Below are 18,851 nucleotides of genomic sequence, written 5' to 3'. Positions count from 1 at the left end.
ATTTCTTGACGTTCTCGACCAAAAAACTAACCTTGGTAAAAAAAACTCAGTTAGCTCAGGAACGAAAATGACATCTTACTCTAATTTTTTTTTTATTTTTTAAACTTCTTTTTATAATAATAATAGTAATAGTAATAATAATAAGAAGAAGAATAAGTTTAAAAAAAATAAAAAATCTAGAGTTAAATTTTATTTTCACCCCTAAGTTTACTGAGTTATGAGTTTTTTTAAGTGGGGTTAGTTTTTTGAATTGAAATGGCAGGTTTCAAAATATCAGGGAGGAAAATAATACAATTTTGAAATTCGGTCTAAAATGGAAAAAGTGGACAAATCATAAGCACAGAATTTATACCTACTTGCTCAAGACAACTAACCACTTGTGTGTTTACACACGACACAATTTTAACCTACCTACTCGAGACGATTAACTACTCGTATGCGCTTACACATATTTACTTGCGTGATTTATTAAAACTCTTTACAAAACCACGTAGGTATATTGTTGAATTTAAAAGAGGGTTTGAGATAGATAGGGTGTAAATGAGTTATCGAGTCGAGCCAGTTGTGAGTTACAAGATATCGAACTTCATAAGTGTACCTATTGATTTGTCAATAAATTATATAATTGGGGTTCAAATTTGTACAAGAAAGTTTGTTCAGTTTCGTTCAAGTAAACTTATATAAGAATATTGTTGAATTCGTTTTCACAACATCTAACTTATAATAAAAGACTCCAAATAATGACACATGTCATTCTCTCCCTCAACCTCATAAATTTTATTTATAATAATTTAATAAATTTCTTTTAATATCAATTTAATAACCAATATATAGATATCATTTATTTTTATCCTTATCTTTATCTAAGATTAATAAATAACTTCAATTTTGCAATTTAGACCCTTTGTTTTTTTTTTTACTTTTAACCCAAAGTTTTTCATCATTTGCAATTTAATTCCAACTCTTTTTTATTTTCAATTTTGGTCCACCATACTTATCATCTTTCCCAAATTTTTCGTTTCGTTCTAAATTTTGTGAGTTAATGCACTGCAAAGTGCGTGTGGGGTTCAACATTTTTTTCGTATATTTTTTCCCGTTTGACTAGACCGTCCCAGCAAATCTTTTTTTCTCCGTTTAACAAGTTCGACCAACGTGCGGGTCCTGGATTGACTGAGTTATTTTTTTCTATGTTTTACGTTACGGTTTAATTTCTCTGAAACGAGCGTTCGTGATTCAAAGGTTTTACGTTTGCTTTTCGCTCGGCATTATTTTTTTCGTTTTTATTTAATTTGTTTTTATGAGCTTGTGTTGCTGATCGATGACAGTGGTATAGCATCGGTTTTACTTGACACAGTTTTACAACAACCGCTGCAACGCAGGGGCTTAATACTAGTACTTATATAAAGAAGAGTAAACTGCTATTTTGGTCCCTGTGGTTTGGACACTTTTGTCATGTTAGTCCAAATCTCAAACTTTTTAAATCTGGGTCCCTGTGGTTTCAATTTTATTGTCATTTTAATCCAAAAATCAAATCACCTCTTATTTGGCTATTAAAATTGGCTATTTTGTCTTTTACTTCAGAGGCAAAATATTCCATCTCAATTTATTATAACATAATATTAATCAAATTAATAATATTAAATATCACTTTACCCTCTTAAATGGTCAGAAGTTCATCTTTCCCAACTTCTCCCCACACCAAACCCTAATCTCTAATTCATCTTCTTCATCTTCTCCCCATGCAACCATTCATCACCACCTCAACCACCATCAATCTCCACCACCGTCACCATCTATCTCCATTTCCATCAAGATGCAATTGTGATGGCCGACGGAACAAAACATAAAGAACCCCCATTCAAAAAAATCCCAAAACATTAAGAACACCCTGCATAAAGAACTCCAGTTCCATCTTCTCCCCTTCCAAAACAAAAAGACCCCAAAGAACTGCAGTTCCATCTTCTCCCCTCCCAAAACATAAAGACCCCCCCCCCCTCTCCCCTCAAAAAATCCCTTTTTGAATACTAATTCATAAACCCCACTTGAAAAGATTTGATTTTTCTTCAACTAATGATGAAAAAAGTGAAACCCTAATGTTAGTTTTCTTATCTACTTTGTAGAGGTTAAGGTACAACAAGCAAGAGATGAAAACATAGGTACAGCTATATCAAACTTGCTTCCCCCTGTACAATTTGTTTCATTCCTGCAGCAACAAAAGGTAACCCATATCCGTCTTTATGATGCTGACCCAAATATTCTAAAAGCCCTATCGAAAACCAAAGATTCGGATCATCATTTCGGTACCCAATATGTTATCCAACACCACTGCAGCCAACTGGATTAACCAGAATGTGGCAGCTTATTACCGGATACCCTCATCACCGCTGTAGCGGTTGGCGATGAGGTCTTAACAACGATCCCTTCGTTGTCTTCCATGTTAATGCCAGCATATTCCAATCAACTGTAAACATAAAGAACTGCAGTATATTGGAGTGGTGGATGTTTTGGGAGGTGGTCGATCAGATGGTTGCAGGGGAGAAGATGATGGATTAGGGATTAGGGTTTGGGTGTGGGTGTGGGAGAAATGAAGAAGATGATGATGTATCTGGGCAAAGGTTTTATAGGGTAAAGTGATATTAATATAATTAATTTAATTTATATTAATTTATAATAAATTGAAATAGACCATTTTACCCCTGAAGTAAAAGACAAAATAACCAGATTTCAATAGCCAAACAAGAGGTGATTTGAATTTTGGACTAAAATGGCAACAAAAGTGAAACTACAGGGACCCAGATGTAAAAAGTTTGAGATTTGGACTAAAGTGGCAAAACTGACCAAACCACAGGGACCAAAATGGCAGTTTACTCTATAAAGAATCTTGTGAGAGCGTGTCTTGACAACCAATACGTGTTTATCTCATTTGCTTTTGATTTTGGCTTCCTTGCGCTAGAGGCTGTGGACCTACTTAGTTGAGTTCAAAGGGTAATGCATTGTAATGTTATGATCTCAAGATATATGGATGTAGTTTTTACAAAACTTGGTTTTGCTATTAAAAAAGGGGCTAGCGGCACAGCTTGTTGCCCGTTTACCTTCTATTTCGATGTAATTTCCATTTGGAGACTTAATCGAATCATTTCCAAACATTGGAGAAAATTAAGATGTAGAAACTTGACTTATATGACTCTAATCACAAATCGCCAGCTATGAGATTAACCTATTTAGTGATACTAACCAATGATAAAATCATGTGTCAATTAGGAGATATTTATTAAATAATGTACTAATTAGGAGAAGTTGAGGCAAATCCGAAAGTTGGGGCAAACCTCTTATTGATTTAGCACTTAACCAGTCAAAGGTTGCCAAACAGCCCCTTAGATGTCTTAAATTGGAGAGTAAATTACACGTCTACTCTCATCAAATGTATTATATATTAGTATGGATATAGACATCGATAAATAAAGTAATTAATTAGATAACTAATAAACGATACTTGACCCAAGCTCAAGCTCCAAAACTACTCACCAAGATTGAATTCAAGCTTTACAAATTAAACCCTAAACTAAGACAAGGTCGAGTTTAGACAATCTTATGCTCCACCCATTTAAACCGGCAGAAGTGTACAACTCAGAGGGCTTGTTTGCACGGGATACCCCTCAACTTTTTTTTTGGCAAAGTTAAATAAAAAAAGGTTTCATTAAATATACCGGATCCCCCTGAGCAAATATTAGGATACCCTGGAATGTACAGTAAATAAATCTCCGTTTTATAAACGTAAGGTAAAAAAAAATTGGGATAACCCTTAATTTTTCTCGCAGATCCGCCACGACCCCAAGGGACTATCTTAACTAGTAAGTTCATGGGTTCTCGACAAGTAGAAAATTTTCATCAACAAAACAAAAGTTTTGTCAGGCTGTACTGCTAAATACAGCTCGACAAAACTAATGGTTGTACGGTTCATAGAGATTTAACAACGATAAAAGATTTCAAATTCCGAACGATAATACAAATCCAAATCAAAATACCAAAAGATTTACATGCAGAATGTAAAGTTTTACAAGTTTCCACCAGGTGAGGTAATCTGGAAATAAGTTTCAGACAATCTGCAAACGAAAATAGAAGGCATTAACAAAAAATCGCCATGATTAGAAAATAACCACGACCAATTTGACTACAAAAGTCAAAATGTATGTTATCGGCATTTTATAGACGCTACTAAGATGAACACAAGGCATGTTTGGATTTGCGTTTTGAAGATTATCTTATATCAATAACTAAATTATAAAAGTAGCTGTAAAAAAACATACACCAAGAACTGATTAGCGTGCACTCAAGTCGCGATAATCAGTTCCAAAACGCAAACGCAAATCCAAACACCATAAAGTCCAAAACCGCAGGATTTTCTTCATCTGATGATGAATCGCAATCATAAGAATATAGGCAAATTGGAATTTTAGTAATCTCACATTTTCTCAGTTGGCCAATATAATCAAACTATTTGTTTTTAAATGGACCCTGTTAAAAAATATTAACCTAAATAGTTTTTTTTTTTTTGCTGAAGAAACATGAGGTGGAAAAAATATTTTTTTGTGTCCACGTCAGCAAAAAACAAAAAAAAAATCCCACCTCATATGTCCACGTCAGCAAAAAACAACTATCCACATCAGCAAAAAAAATCTATCCACCTCAGCAAAAAACTAACCAGGTTAAGTTTTTTTAACGGGGTCCATTGAGAAATAAGTAGTTAAAAAGTAGGGACCGGTGGTAAGAATATTCTCAGTTGGGATTATTATTGGCTAACTGAGAAAAGATGGGATGTCTGACCATGTGACAAAAGTCAAAAGACATAATACACGTAAGTAACGCGCACCTTTAGTGGCAACTCAAGTGCCAGCAGAAGATTTTATTGGTCAAACATTAACACCAGCCGTCTCAACACGATTATGGTCATTTTCTCTAGTATCCGGAACCTGTTGAACTAAATTACCCGATGAAGAATCATCGTCATCATGGTGATCTTGTTCGTCAGTTTCTCTCACGTCAAGGCGTTCAATTACGCTAGACATATTAGTAACTCCAGCGTTAACTTCTCTTCTTGCTTCCGAACCGATATTTGACATCGACGGACTTTTGTTAAAAAGTTTATCTTTCCACCCTCTCGTACTCTTCGAAAGTGATTCTTTATATCTTCATAAGAAATTAAACGTAACTCAGAATTCAGACATGGATTCAGATAGGGGTGTGAATTGCTGACACGACACGAACCTAACACGAAATTTGTAGGTTTGGGTTTAGTCTAAACGGTTCGGGTCAATTTTAGGTTGAACCCGCGAACCGTATAGCTAAACGGGTAGACGGTTTGACCCGTTTATATTAAATTTATTTTTTTACAATATCTTTTATGTCATAAGTTGAATTGAGTGTGTATTTTATGCCATAATTATAACTTAAAAAGAGAAATTGATATAAGACTTTTTAATTAAAATGTAAATGTATTATATAAATTTGTGTTTTTTTAGTAAAGTTTTAACTCTAATATATTAATTTGAGAAAAAATAAATAACAATAATAAATTTCGGTTTGAGCGGGTCGTGTTTAGGTCAACCCGCGAATAATCGGGTCGTGTTCGGGTTCATATGTATGACACGATTTTCTGGTTCGGGTCGTGTTCGGGTTTGTCTAAATTTTTCGGGTTCGGGTCGCGTTGAACCCGCAAGCACAACCCGTTTAGCACCCCCTAGATTCAGATAAAACAGATTAAAGAAATACCTTGTGGAAAAAGCACTGAATCTTGATCGCCATGTATCTGAAACCGTTTGCGATTCCGATGGCCCTGCTCGATCTTGATCGGGCAGGGAAGACAGGCTACTCGAGCTTCTGTATGTACAAAGTAACATATTTTAATGATTTAATACAACAAAAATGCACAAAGGTATAATGTTGGTTAAATTAATGGTGTTATTTTGCTCATTTATAGGTAATATTAAAGAAGAGTAAAGTACACGAATGGTCCCTGTTGACCAAAATTTTGGATTTGGTCCCTAGCTTTCCAAAAGTACACGGATGGTCTATGTGGTTTGCACTTTGTAACGCATTTAGTCCCTAACTTTTGCCAAAAGTGCACGGATGGTCCCTGTAGTTTGCACTTTGTAATGCAATTAGACTTTTAGTCCCTAACTTAGACATGCTGAAACCTTTAGATTGTTAGTTGGGGACTATATGCATTACAAAGTGCAAACCACAGGGACCATTCGTGTACTTTTGAAAAGTTAGGGAGCAAATCCAAAATTCTAGTTAACCACAGGGACCATTCGTGTACTTTACTCTCTCTATTAAAGAATTACCCAAACTGAGCTAAATCGGCCAGTTCGGCAGGGTTAAAAGTGTCATGGTTCAGTTTACAATTTACGATTTGGAAAACCGGGTTTCCCATTCGGTCTTCGGTTTATGGTTTGGAACCTGTCGCCTAAACCGAACAGACTAAAATATTAAAAAAATAATAAAAATTATTTTTTTGTAATCTATACAAACTTTTAAGAATAAAATAACCTTCTCACGTATAGGAATCAAACAATTACAATACATATAAGTATTTTAATTATAACACGTATATACTATTAATTTAACCGGACTAATGCTATTTTTTTCAAAACTTTTACAACCCTTTAATACCCGAAAGGTAAAAGATGTGATCGTTTTTAAACCTACCATGTGTAAAAATTAATAGACACAAGAATTGAACAGCTGTGACTTACCTATGAATAACGGAGGTCAAATGTTGACTATTTGACCCGTTAGGCGTTCCAGATGAGGTCATATGTTGGATTGTGGCACCTCCACGAGCTGTAAGTAAGGCCGATGCCCTAGCAGAGTCAACAGCAGTAGGTTCGGCTTGCTCTTGAACCGGACTACCAGAAGCCGACACGGTGGCTCCTGACGGTCCGTTAGGGTTAGCCGAAAACACCAAGAACTGTGGACGGCCGTGACCCGTTGACCCTCGGTTCCTCGAACCCTCTCTTCGACCCATGTGGTGGTGGGTCCTCCCCATAGCAGCTGCAGCAGCCAGATGTTGGATGATTCGGTCCTCAAGTTCGCTAGCATTCACACCAACCGGCAACTGAAATGTAAAGTCAAAAGTCAAAGATTTATCATCAAGCCACTAGAGCTGTAAACGAACCGAACGAACTTGTTCGTGTTCGTTTGTTAAGAAAATATATGTGTTCACGAACTGTTCATGAACACTAACCGAACGAGATTTTATGTCCGTGTTTGTTCATTGATGAAATAAAAGTGGTCGTGTTCGTTTGTTAATTTTAGGCAACGAACGTTCATGAACACAAATGGAAACAAACAAGCGTTCGTGAACAGAATATATAATACACTGATACTTATTAAATATTTTATTTGTAGGAATTTTGAAGTATTTAAATAAAAAATAAAAAAAAATAAAAACACTAATGAACTATCGAACACAAATGAACATAAATGAACGAACGCAGCCTCTGTTCATGTTCACTCATTTAACTAAACGAACTTCCATCCGAACTGTTCGCTGAACGTTCGGTTCGTATGCAGCCCTAAGCAACAACATTCATAATTACAGAAAGTGACATACATGTTGTAGTTCAAAATCACCGAGTGTCGGGTGATGAAATATCGTTGAATTTCTTGTCGGGTTGAACCTGACCCGTCTCTCCTGTTCAACCGCCTCCAATAACTCTTGACTGCACATGTTTCGCGCATTAGCACACCAAAATACGAAACACACAAATACGAAAAGCTAATAAAAGATTTTAAAAAAAATAGGCCACCTTGATGGATCTTTCAAGCTAATGGCTTGCCAACACATAGGACAATTAGAGCTCCTTTGACACCTATTATCGAAAATACATCAAAACGGTCACATTTTCTGTTTTTTTAACAATTTTTTTATCTGATTTAAAAAAAAATTGTATTTGTACCATTCAAGAATGCATTGAAGATGGAACTCATGCTTGCAGCCAGTGACCTAAAATAAATTAATTAAATCACATAAATTAACATGAATCATGTATTCATAACAAACATATAAAAATTCAAAAAAAAAAAAAAAGAATAAAATGAATACGGTTTTCGGATCGCTATCACAAAAAGCTTCAAGGCAAATGCTACAAGAATCATCACAAGCTTCTTGAATCCCTCCTTCCACAAAAGCTGCAGGTGAAGTTAAATGGCTCTCATTCTTTCCCTCTGCCATTTTTGGAACCTAAAAACACATAAAATCCAATTAAATAATAAAAAAAATTAAGAATTTTTTGTAGAAAATCCATAGGTTCTTTCATGAAATTCCAGTTTGTAATCAATTATAGACCAATAAATTCATCAAATTTGTACAGCTGGTACCAAAAGTTTGCATTTTTTTTACATAATTATTATATAAATCATATATTCATATTCAATCCCACCTCTATATCTATGATGATAGACCTGAAAAAAGACTCAATTACACCATAAAGTAGGTGAAAAAAACACCAAAAGATTAACAATGATTGCAAAATAAATCATATACAACATAAATATCAAATACCCATCACAAAAAAAAAAAAAAAAAAAAAAAACATTTAAAGATTTTCATGGGTACCAACTTATTATTTCATGAAGAAACAAAATTGTAGAATGAATTCTTGAAAATCCAAAATATTAGATGAATTAAACATAGTTTTATGTGGAATTGTGAATTTACCTCCATGGGAATAGACAAAATGCTGGAAAGATTGTGTGATCAAGAACCCTAAAAGGATTGGGTTGAAAAAAAGATGAAATTTTTATGATTTCCCAAAAATATTATGATTATCAAGATTTGTGGGAAGCATCAAAGAAAGCTTTGATGAAAGAAACAGAGGGAAGATAGCGTTTGGAGGGTTTGAGGAGATGGAAAATGGAAGTACAACTTTACCTTTTGATTCTTCCAATACCATTCATTCATCCATCTTTCTTTTAAAAAAAAAATGATTATTAAAAATTAGGGTTGATTGAAATATCTCACAGAATTAATTTAAATAATTTGTTTAAACACAAATATGTTTTCTCGTATCTGTTTTTAAAGTCTTTGTCTTTACTAATGAACCATCAATCCTATCGATAATCTAAATTATTTATTTTCGTATCTATACTTTTACATATTTCCATTATTATATTTACTTTTATGCAATACGTATGCTTTTACGTGTACCTATATATTACCCTCTCACCTGTGTATTTTTGTTTGCCTTGTTTAATTTTGTAAAACCTATATGTTTATTAAGTAGCCATGATAATGCATGTCATAAAACATGTGATATCTATATTATTTAAGAATAATTGTCATCTGGTTAATTGATTTTAAAATTATGTTTATAAATACTAAGAGATGGCAAATGATAGATAAGTCTAAAACATAAAAAGCTATATTGAAAGAAAATTATGTGTAAAAAATAAAAATATCTAAATTGTGGTTAAAATTATGTGATTAAATGTATATTTAAATGAATTTTGTAGATATGTATCAGGTTTTGTACTAAAACAAGTTTATTCCATCTTTATAAAAACATGTTTATACACATGGAATATTACCTACTTTAAAAAAACATTTTATAAAAAAATCAGTTGATAAATACAAATATGATTTTTGTATAGATGTCAAATACAGAATATAAATATATAATAGTTCTAAATTTTGTGTCTTTTAGAAAATTTTTGCCATTTATTAAGTCAAAGAAAACTAAAATTAATATTTAAAAAAAAATGGTGTTCAAAATCAAAGTTTGATTGTATCTTGTGATAAGTGGGTGGTATTAATGTGATTTTATGGTGTTTGAAAATTCCATGGACATCAAAGGTGGGTCCCAAAACAAAAGATGGGAGCCACACTCTTTCTCTCGATAATCATAATAAATTGTGAATGTATTATTTTCTTTGTATTACTCTCGATAATCATAATAAATTGTGAGTGTATTATTTTCTTTGTATTATTTGTAGAGTTAATTACAGGTTTTCTTCTTTATGTTTACATCATTTTGAAGGTGGCGTCTTTTAGTGTAAAAGTTAACAAGTTTTGTACTTAATGTTTTGAAATCTTGTACGGCATGTCCTTTATGTCAAACCCAGTTAACTTTTTCAATTAAATTAAATCATGTGCAAGGCACATGAGGGTATAATTGTCTTTTTACCCCTATTATTTATAAAATCCATTTCTCTTACCTTTCTCTCTCTTTAGCTCTGTAGAATGAGTTCACCCATAAATCCATACTTCAAGATCGATGATGAAATCCATAAAACATAAATCCAAATCACTAATTAAAACGAATTAAATAAAACATAAATCCAAATCACTAATTAAAACAAATTAAGATCAGTGATGAAATGCATAAATGTATCAAGACCACTGATGAAATACATCTATCTCTCTTGATCTCCCTCCCTCCCACCACCACCAACCCACCACCTCCCTCAACCAACCACCATCGCCCACCCCCACCACTGAAACCCCAATCTCCACACCATTGAAACTCCCATCAATGAAACCCTAACCCTAACCAAACACCCACCACGGCACCACCGTCCACCACATCCACCATCATAACCAGCCATCGTCTCAGATCCAAACCCAACACTTTCCCTTGTTTAGATCCAACCACCACATTGAATCCAACCACCTCAGATACAACTTGAACCAGAGTGGAGGAGTTGCCGGACCACCGGGTTTGGAAAGGTCGCCATGGGGGCTTGCTGGGTTTTGGAGAGGTCGTCGAACCACCAGGATAAACCAACGAGACGGATGGCTTATTAGGTTTTGGAGAGGTCGCCGTTGAGACGGTGGGTCGCCGGAGGTGGTGGTGGCGGCGGCGGGTTGGTGTTGGATGATGGCAGAGATAGAAATAGCGAGAGAAATAAGAAAGAGATATAGAGAGACTGAAGAGAGTGAGGGGCTTTCAACTTTATACGTGTTTTATTTTTTTGTTTTTTAATTAAATGGATAAAATTACAAAAATACCCTTATTTTCCTACTAAAATTACAAAAATACCCTGACTTAACAGAAAAAATTAACTGGGTTGGCCTAAAGGACATGCCGTGCAAGATTTCAAAACATTAAGTACAAAACTTGTTAACTTTTGCGCTAAAGGACACCACCTGCAAAATGGTATAAACATAAAGGACAAAACTTGTAATTTACTCTTATTTGTATTTTACCAATTTCCAACCCACTATATAGGGGAATTGGTATGTAATAATCCCAACTGGAGGTCATTGGTCATTGACAGTCCCACATTTGAATATTCCCCCTGTCACACCCCCAAAATCCACCTGCGGAGTATCACCGCTTGGGAGCGTGACTGACCAGGATCAAGCCACCAATCATATAGAACAATGTATAAAGTAAAAGTAATTGCAATTTAACCAAACCAATCCATATGAAAGGTGTTTCAAAACATAAGTATGTTATCACTGTTTAGCGGAAGCGTATAAGTAAAACCCAACATAATAAGGTATGTAATGTCTTAAAGTGTTTAACAAAATAATCATGATCCAGGTCCACAACGACTAGCTCCTCCCTGTGCAAGCTCCATGTATCTAACGACCTGCAAGGCATGTAACAGCGGATCAACAACTAGTTGAGCGAGTTCACATAAAGTAAATGCGTAATAGTAAGTTCGTTTGTAACATGTGGCTCTACTGGGCCGATAGTACGTTCTATTGGTGGGGGCTTCCCATGTTGTATATCCACTAGACTATTCGTAACCATAAGTGTTCTTCATAACCCGAGAACAGTAATACGTACAAGCTTTACGTAGGTTTTACGTAAGTATCCTTCACAACCGAGGATAGGGGTACGCGGGGGTTTACGTAGGTTTTACGTAAGTGCCTGACACAACCGAGGCAGTAGTGAGTATAAGTTCAAGTAGGTTTTACGTGAGTGTCCTTCGCAACCTGAGGACAATGAGTAGCACAAGTATACGTAGGTTTTACGTATGTGTCCTGCACAACCGAGGACGATGGTATGGTAGTCTAGTAACAGTATCAGTACGAATCTATTCAACCTTACTCCTTCAATCCCATTCCCAAGCCCTGGGAATCCCATGCCTTAGTAAGGGTGTGAACTCACCTTGGTTTGCTCGGTATGCTAATCTATGTGCTCGTAAACAATCAATCAATCAGTCAAGGCCTAAGGTAACGCATTTACACACAGTCAGTTCATGTTGGTCAAGTTTCACATACAATCTATGTCATAAAGTGCTTGATAGTTAATCTCATGTATTGTAATAGCAGTTGATCAGTTTCATGTCATTCATACTTCACATCAGAGTCTTTCACAGTTTATTCTAATATTTTTATCCACCAGTATGCTTAACCGAGTTAATAAGCTCAACTGGATCATCACATGTGACGGAGTTACATTTCAACAAAGTTACATTCATAGTTTAACTCAGTTAACATGCGTGACAGAAACAATATCCCCTCCAGTATTAATAGGCTACACATAATTAACAAACTGATAGTGTTAAACACTTAACAACTTGTAACAACTCTCATTAAAATTAATAATTAGGATGGTAATTAGCTATTAAGGAAACCCTAATTAAGAAACCCAAGTAATTCTGCACTAACCCTAGAATTTCCAGAACAATCAGAATCAGGATAAGGGCCCCTAAAACTCAGGGGGGGGGGGCAAAACCCTAATAACGATTATCTTCATAACTAATTATAAAATTCGAAAAATTAAAAACCGTCGACACAGCAAGCCTACATGCACGAAGGGCTACTCTATGAAAATAGGGTGATCACTCGCGTAGCGCGACGCCTAAAGGGGTACCCCCTCGCGCTACGCGACGGTGTCAAATTTTCAGTATAAATAGCAGGGGTTGGGACTTGAAATTTGGCACTTGAACGACGAAAATCGGAGTTACGTAGATCGAGTTATAAGCAAAACAGTCCAACACACACACAATTATCGAATCGCTGCCGCAGAACAGGGTAATTACTCGATCGCTATTACGGTTCAGTTTCCAGGATCAATATACCCAAAGAATGTCTAAGTGCCGCCCACATTGGGCTATGCTTTGTCGTTTGTCGGTAATCCGATAAATGAGTTGAAGCATTGTACTTTGTCGTTGTCGATAATTCGATACACGAGTTGAAGTACTATACTTTGTCGTTTGTCATTTTGATAAATGAGTTGAAGTATTGCACTTGGTCATTCATTACGAGTATTTGATCTCGGGAAATTATCGTAACTGCTGTATTGATTACTAACTCTGTTTTGTGTGCATTATTATGAAATTAGGTTAAACAAGGATAAAATTACATTCTGTCAGTACTAAATCTGCAATGTGAGTTATTCTCTTTTTATAAATTCTTTTATCACAGTTTGTGACTATTTACAATACTCCAAATTATTTTCAGAATTATAACTTACAGTGATTAAGTTTATGTGAATCACCAAATTACAGCCGGTATGTGGGGTATTGTGCACATTACTTGATAATCTTCACCATTGGGGCAGCCATTGGGTGATATGACCATAATCACAGATACCATTGGACGTATGGGCCAATGGATCGAGTGGTAAAGTACTGTGGGTAGTTGGTTGATATCAGAGACATTGTAAAAGATCTTACCACTGTGAATTATAATAAATATGTCGTTTTCAGTAACTAGAATAATTCACTCAGTATTTCCCCGCTGACAAAGTCTTTTTCAAACATGTTTCAGGTGATCTGCTGTAATTCAGGAAAAATGCAAGGGGAAGCATTTCAAGCTTAAGATAGTGGCTCAGTATAAAATAAAGAATTATGTTTTATTAATAAAATCTTGTTATTGTAAATTATCCGGGGTTGTATCCCGAATTGTGAAATAAAATAAATCGGGAAATATTTTAACTTAGCCGATCCTGTGAAATAAATTTTCCGCTGCTAAACTCACAATAAACAGAATACCGCAGAGTTTCTGTCCCGCGGGTCCTGAAACGGGTAAAACCGGGTCGGGGGCCGTGACACAACTTAACAGACAACAACAACTCAGATCATACACAATACATAAGACTCGGACCACCATAAAGCATTTAAAAGTTCGGACATGATTAAACATTAGAAGGTCGGGCCTTGTGTCCATACAAAGGTCGGACCCTTTATATTCTTTCAAAGAATTCGGACTACACTACCCAACAAAAGTCGGACCAACTCTTTCCACCCTAAAAGTCGGATCCTTGACCCTTATGTAAAATTCGGACCCCTTGATCCTTCTATAAAGTTCGGACCAGGTTAACATCACTTAAAGATCGGACAAGGCATGCCCCTAAAACTCGGACACCACACAAGCATAAAAAAAACTCGGATAAGAAGTGGGGGGGGGTTCCCTGTTCAAAAAGTCGGACAAAGGGTGGGGGGGGGCTCCTTGCTTAAAACTCGGACAGGGGTGTGGGGACCTTCACAAGGTCGGACAAAGCATGTCAAGGCTCCCTTGCCTAAAACTCGGACAGGGGTGTGGAGGTTTGAAGCTCGGACAATGTGTTAGTGCTTTATAAAATTCGGACAAGGGTTTCATCCTTGTCAAAAGTCGGACATGTCTACATGCTTTAAAGGTCGGACATGTTTACATGTTTTAAAGGTTGGACATGTTAAGAATGATTAAAGGTCGGACATGTGTTAAACAAAAGTCGGACTATACGTGAAAACAAGGATCATCATCAGTCATACGAACATAAACTCAATGTAACAGTTACGTTTTCATATGGTCCAGAAACCCTAATATTCCTATGCATCTGTATAGCAGTAATCCAATTATTAAATCAATCATTCTACAAATCATGTATCTAAATCATCAGACAATCAATTTTACGACTAATCAACATCATTATCACAATAATCAGAATCAAATCAATAATCACAGAATATCATATGAAGAACTAGGGTTTAGTAGGAATCAATCAACCAACGATTAACAATAAACAATGACTAAGCAATTACCTTGAATTGATTCTAAACCAAGAGAGGAAATCAAAAGTGATGAAGAACTTGTGCCAATGATGAGGATGATGATGATTGCCAGAGAAGATCAGAGGAGTGGAAGTACGTGTTTTGTTTCTTGGGTGGTGATTAGTGAAAAGGGATTAGGGTTAAGAATGATTTAAGTTTCATTAATTACTCTATGCACCCTTAATTATTACCTATTACATATTACAGGCACAAGATGTACATTTTACAGTTTCATCACCACATTCAAGTATTTGTCAAATCTTTCACAAGTAACACATAACTACGCACAATCACAATACACTTTATTGTATCAAAACGTATACAATTTCACAGCAAACCAATTGTGCAAATAAACAACTAAACAACAATAAGCGTGCAATAAATGCGAAATTGGAATCTTGGAAACTCGAGTTGTCACACCCCCCACCAGTCCCACCTTTCACCTATTTTTCCTGCACCGGTCCCCCGTTAAAAACAATTAACGGAGTTAAGTTTTTTTTCCAAATTACAAACAAAATTTTTAGGGCTTTTGATCAGAACGACGATACAAGTCCGTTGATGGAGCTTTGGTCCCGAGATAACTGGTTCGGTGAATTACTATAGATAAGAAAGGAGTAGAAGTAAAATTAACACCGAACAAGTCACTTATAATCTGATTTCTATTAATGATTTGAAAGTTACATACCCGTGAAACCAGTTGGACAACGTCTCCCCATAGGGAACCAAAAGCTTGTCCAACACAAGACCCCAAAGCTCATATATATAGGCATGGTGGCTTCATACGAACCCACATAGGGTGCGTTCGTACGAACCGGCTTGGTCTTGCGTATCCGTACGAATCCACTTAAGTGTCCGTTCGTACGAAGGAGGTATTACATCACAACACCTTTGATTCGTACTGGATTTCACTCTATTCTATACAATATTCAACACACGCTCTATCTAGCCTATTCGCACAGTGGCAGACATACAAAATATGCACCAACACTCTAGTTGGGATTATTACAGGTCAATTCCTCTATAATATATATTAAACCACACTATGCTAGCTACATGGTAGTTTTTTTTTTACCAATTGGGTGGTGGTCCATTGGCAAAGGTAGAGCCTTTAAAACACCAAGGTTGGGAAGGGGAAGATTTTGGGTTCAAGTCTCAAAGACCGACAGGGGATTAAAGAAATTAGCCGTTAAAAAAAAAGCTACATGGTAGTTTTAGAATTTTTATTTTGACCACAATGTTTTGTCTTTCCCCTTTGTTTTTATCAAGTTTTATTTTAATCACAATGTTTTCCCTTTTCCTTTTATTTTTATTTTCTTGGCTACAAATTACACACATAGCGTTCTTATTAGTATATTACAACTTTTATCAAATTACATCACAAAAAGTATGGTAGTAACCTTTTCCTTTTATTTTTATTTTCTTGGCTACAAATTACACACATAGCGTTCTTATTATTATATTACAACTTTTATCAAATTACATCACAAAAAGTATGGTAGTAACTACAATGTTAGGTGTTTTTTTTCCCAAATTATCCTCAATAGTTTAATTTTCTTTTTATAACTTTCGTTCGTTACTTTTATTTTTACAAAACCTAAATACGTGACATAATTTTATAATTGTTATATTTTGTGTCCGTTTTGGTTTTTTACGCATTCGTATTTTCCGTATATAAAATTACATAACAAAAGGTACTATAGCGGCTACGATGTTGGGTTTTTTTACCCTATGCACTATAGATAATACAAGTCTTTAGTCGGTAGTTTTATTTTTCTTTTATAACTTTCGTTCGTTACCTTCTTTTTACAAAAATTAAAGACGTGATATAACAAAATTGGAAAGTAATGATGGAATGAGGACATTAAGGAGCGTTAACCATTACACAATTTTCAACGGGCTTTATGGTGTTGATGTGATGAAAAATGACTGTTAGAGGACATTAACCACTACGGATGACCTAAATATTACATTACACTTAGTTTAGTGTGGGGCAAATTAGGAATTTTATCTCTCATTTATATTTCTTACAAATTCAGACCATGGGGACAAATTGGTTTCATAATAGGATTGAGATGATGTACAATAGATAAACAATTCGATGTTGCATGCTTGCCGTGATGACAAGATCGTTCTATATATTTCCTTTGTTTGCATGGTGAAACCATATATACTCAGTGTATTATATAGAACGTATAATTTAGAATTCGGTGTCACCTGGCATCAATTTATTTTGCTATAAATAGAACGTATACTAGCAAAATTTTGAACGACACCAATATCTTTTTATAATTGACCCAGTGGATTATATTAAAAGAAAAGTTGACCCCGCTGGTCTGAAAAAAGACATATTTATAACTAAATATTAATATTTTTATAAATGATTTACCTAATAAAGGAATTTATAGTTTAGTAATTAAACTCATGTCTTATCATTTAACAAACTTATGGTATGTTTAGCATAAGGTAACGAAATAGACGATGTAGTGGAATAGAGATGCTGCTTCCAGTGAGATCCCCGACTCGATTAGTGCATGTCTCATTTTGCCTTTCAGCTATCAACGTCACCAGATGATGTATGATTAATCGTCCTTGGCTTTTAACGTTATTTTCACGAAATTAGTAAAATAACGTTAAAATTAGTACACTTTCACTTTTGCCCCCGATTACCCCACGTATATACATTAGGGGTCTGTTTGGTATGACGTAATGAAATAGATGAGGGAATGGAATATACGAGGTAATGGAATTGACAAAGGAATGAAATGGATCATTACATTCCATAGTCTTGTTTGGTTACCATGCATGAAAGAAATAAATCATTACCTTGTGTTGTTTGGTAGGTAAGAAAAGAGAAATGAATTAAATCGGCGATGGGTCGCGGCGGCTAGTCATGGCAGCGATGGGTGGCGGTGGTCGGTGGTAGCGGTGGGTGACGGTTGTCAGCGATGGTGGCGACGATGGTCGGGGTTGGCGGTGGCAGGTGTCGGCGATGGTGGTGGCGACGACGGTGGGTGGTAGTGGTCGACGGTAGCGGGTGGTGGCCTTGGAGGATGGCGGTGGTGGTTGGCGGAGGGTGGCGGTAGTGGTTGGGGTGGCGGTTATTGGTAGTTGCGGGTGGCGGCGATGGTGGTGGTGACGACGACGGTGGGTGGTGGTGGTCGACGGTAGCGGGAGGTGGCCGCGGAGGATGGTGGTGGTGGCCGGCGGAGGGTGGCGGTAGTGGTCGGGGTGGCGGTGGTTGGTGGTGGCGGGTGGAGGCGATGGTGGTGGCAATGGGTGGTGGTGGCAGCGACGACGATGGGTGGTGGTGGTCGACGGTAGCGGGTGGTGGCCTCGGAGGATGGTGGTGGTGGTTGGTGGAGGGTGGCGGTAGTGGTCGGGATGGCAGTGGTTTGCGATGGCGGGTGGCAACAATGGTAGTCGATGGCGATGGCGGCAGGCGGCGAAGGACGGTGGTGGTGGTGGTGGTCGGCGGAGGTTGGTGGCGGGTGGCGACGACGGCAGGTGGTGGTAGATGGTGGAGGTGATGGGCGGTGTTTGTGACGTAGGCTGAGAGAGGGAATGGACTAGAAAAAAAAAAACAGGGGAGTGGATGTAATGAATTTGAGGGAATAGAATGACTTATGTAATTGGTGATTCCATTACGTTAACCAACCAAACACACTTTTTTTCATTCCATCGTAATAGTTCATTTACATCCCATTACTACATACCAAACATTAACTAGTGGTTCATGGTAGGTCATGGGTAAATAGCATAGCATTGAGAATGTTTTGTTGTGGGTAGAAATTTGGGGCCCAAAAGTGAAGCCCAAGAGGTGTAGTAGTAGTCAAAAACAGAAGGCAGCAGCCTTTCGGAGA

General features: G+C 36.4%; 1 protein-coding gene across 2 annotated transcripts; it reads right to left on the bottom strand.

Moving 5' to 3' along the window:
- Positions 1–3,864: 3,864 nt before the first annotated feature.
- LOC110924998 (E3 ubiquitin-protein ligase RHF2A) lies at positions 3,865–9,018 on the bottom strand. 2 transcript variants are annotated; one of them, XM_022168973.2, is made up of 9 exons: positions 8,936–9,018; positions 8,108–8,245; positions 7,962–8,008; positions 7,812–7,874; positions 7,616–7,724; positions 6,756–7,117; positions 5,770–5,877; positions 4,871–5,187; positions 3,865–4,103 (listed from the first exon to the last, which is right to left on the bottom strand). In XM_022168973.2, exons 1-8 carry the CDS (start codon positions 8,963–8,965, stop codon positions 4,911–4,913), a joined length of 1,134 nt encoding a protein of 377 aa, XP_022024665.1. In that variant the 5' UTR covers positions 8,966–9,018; the 3' UTR covers positions 3,865–4,103; positions 4,871–4,910. The 2 variants fall into 2 exon arrangements, with proteins under 2 accessions (XP_022024665.1, XP_022024671.1); XM_022168979.2 differs by having other exon boundaries at positions 8,723–8,970.
- Between the last annotated feature and the right edge of the window lie 9,833 nt (positions 9,019–18,851).

This window comes from Helianthus annuus, chromosome 2, assembly GCF_002127325.2.
Source record: "Helianthus annuus cultivar XRQ/B chromosome 2, HanXRQr2.0-SUNRISE, whole genome shotgun sequence".
Classification (NCBI taxonomy): domain Eukaryota; kingdom Viridiplantae; phylum Streptophyta; class Magnoliopsida; order Asterales; family Asteraceae; genus Helianthus; species Helianthus annuus.
This window is presented reverse-complemented; position numbering and strand designations above follow the sequence as displayed.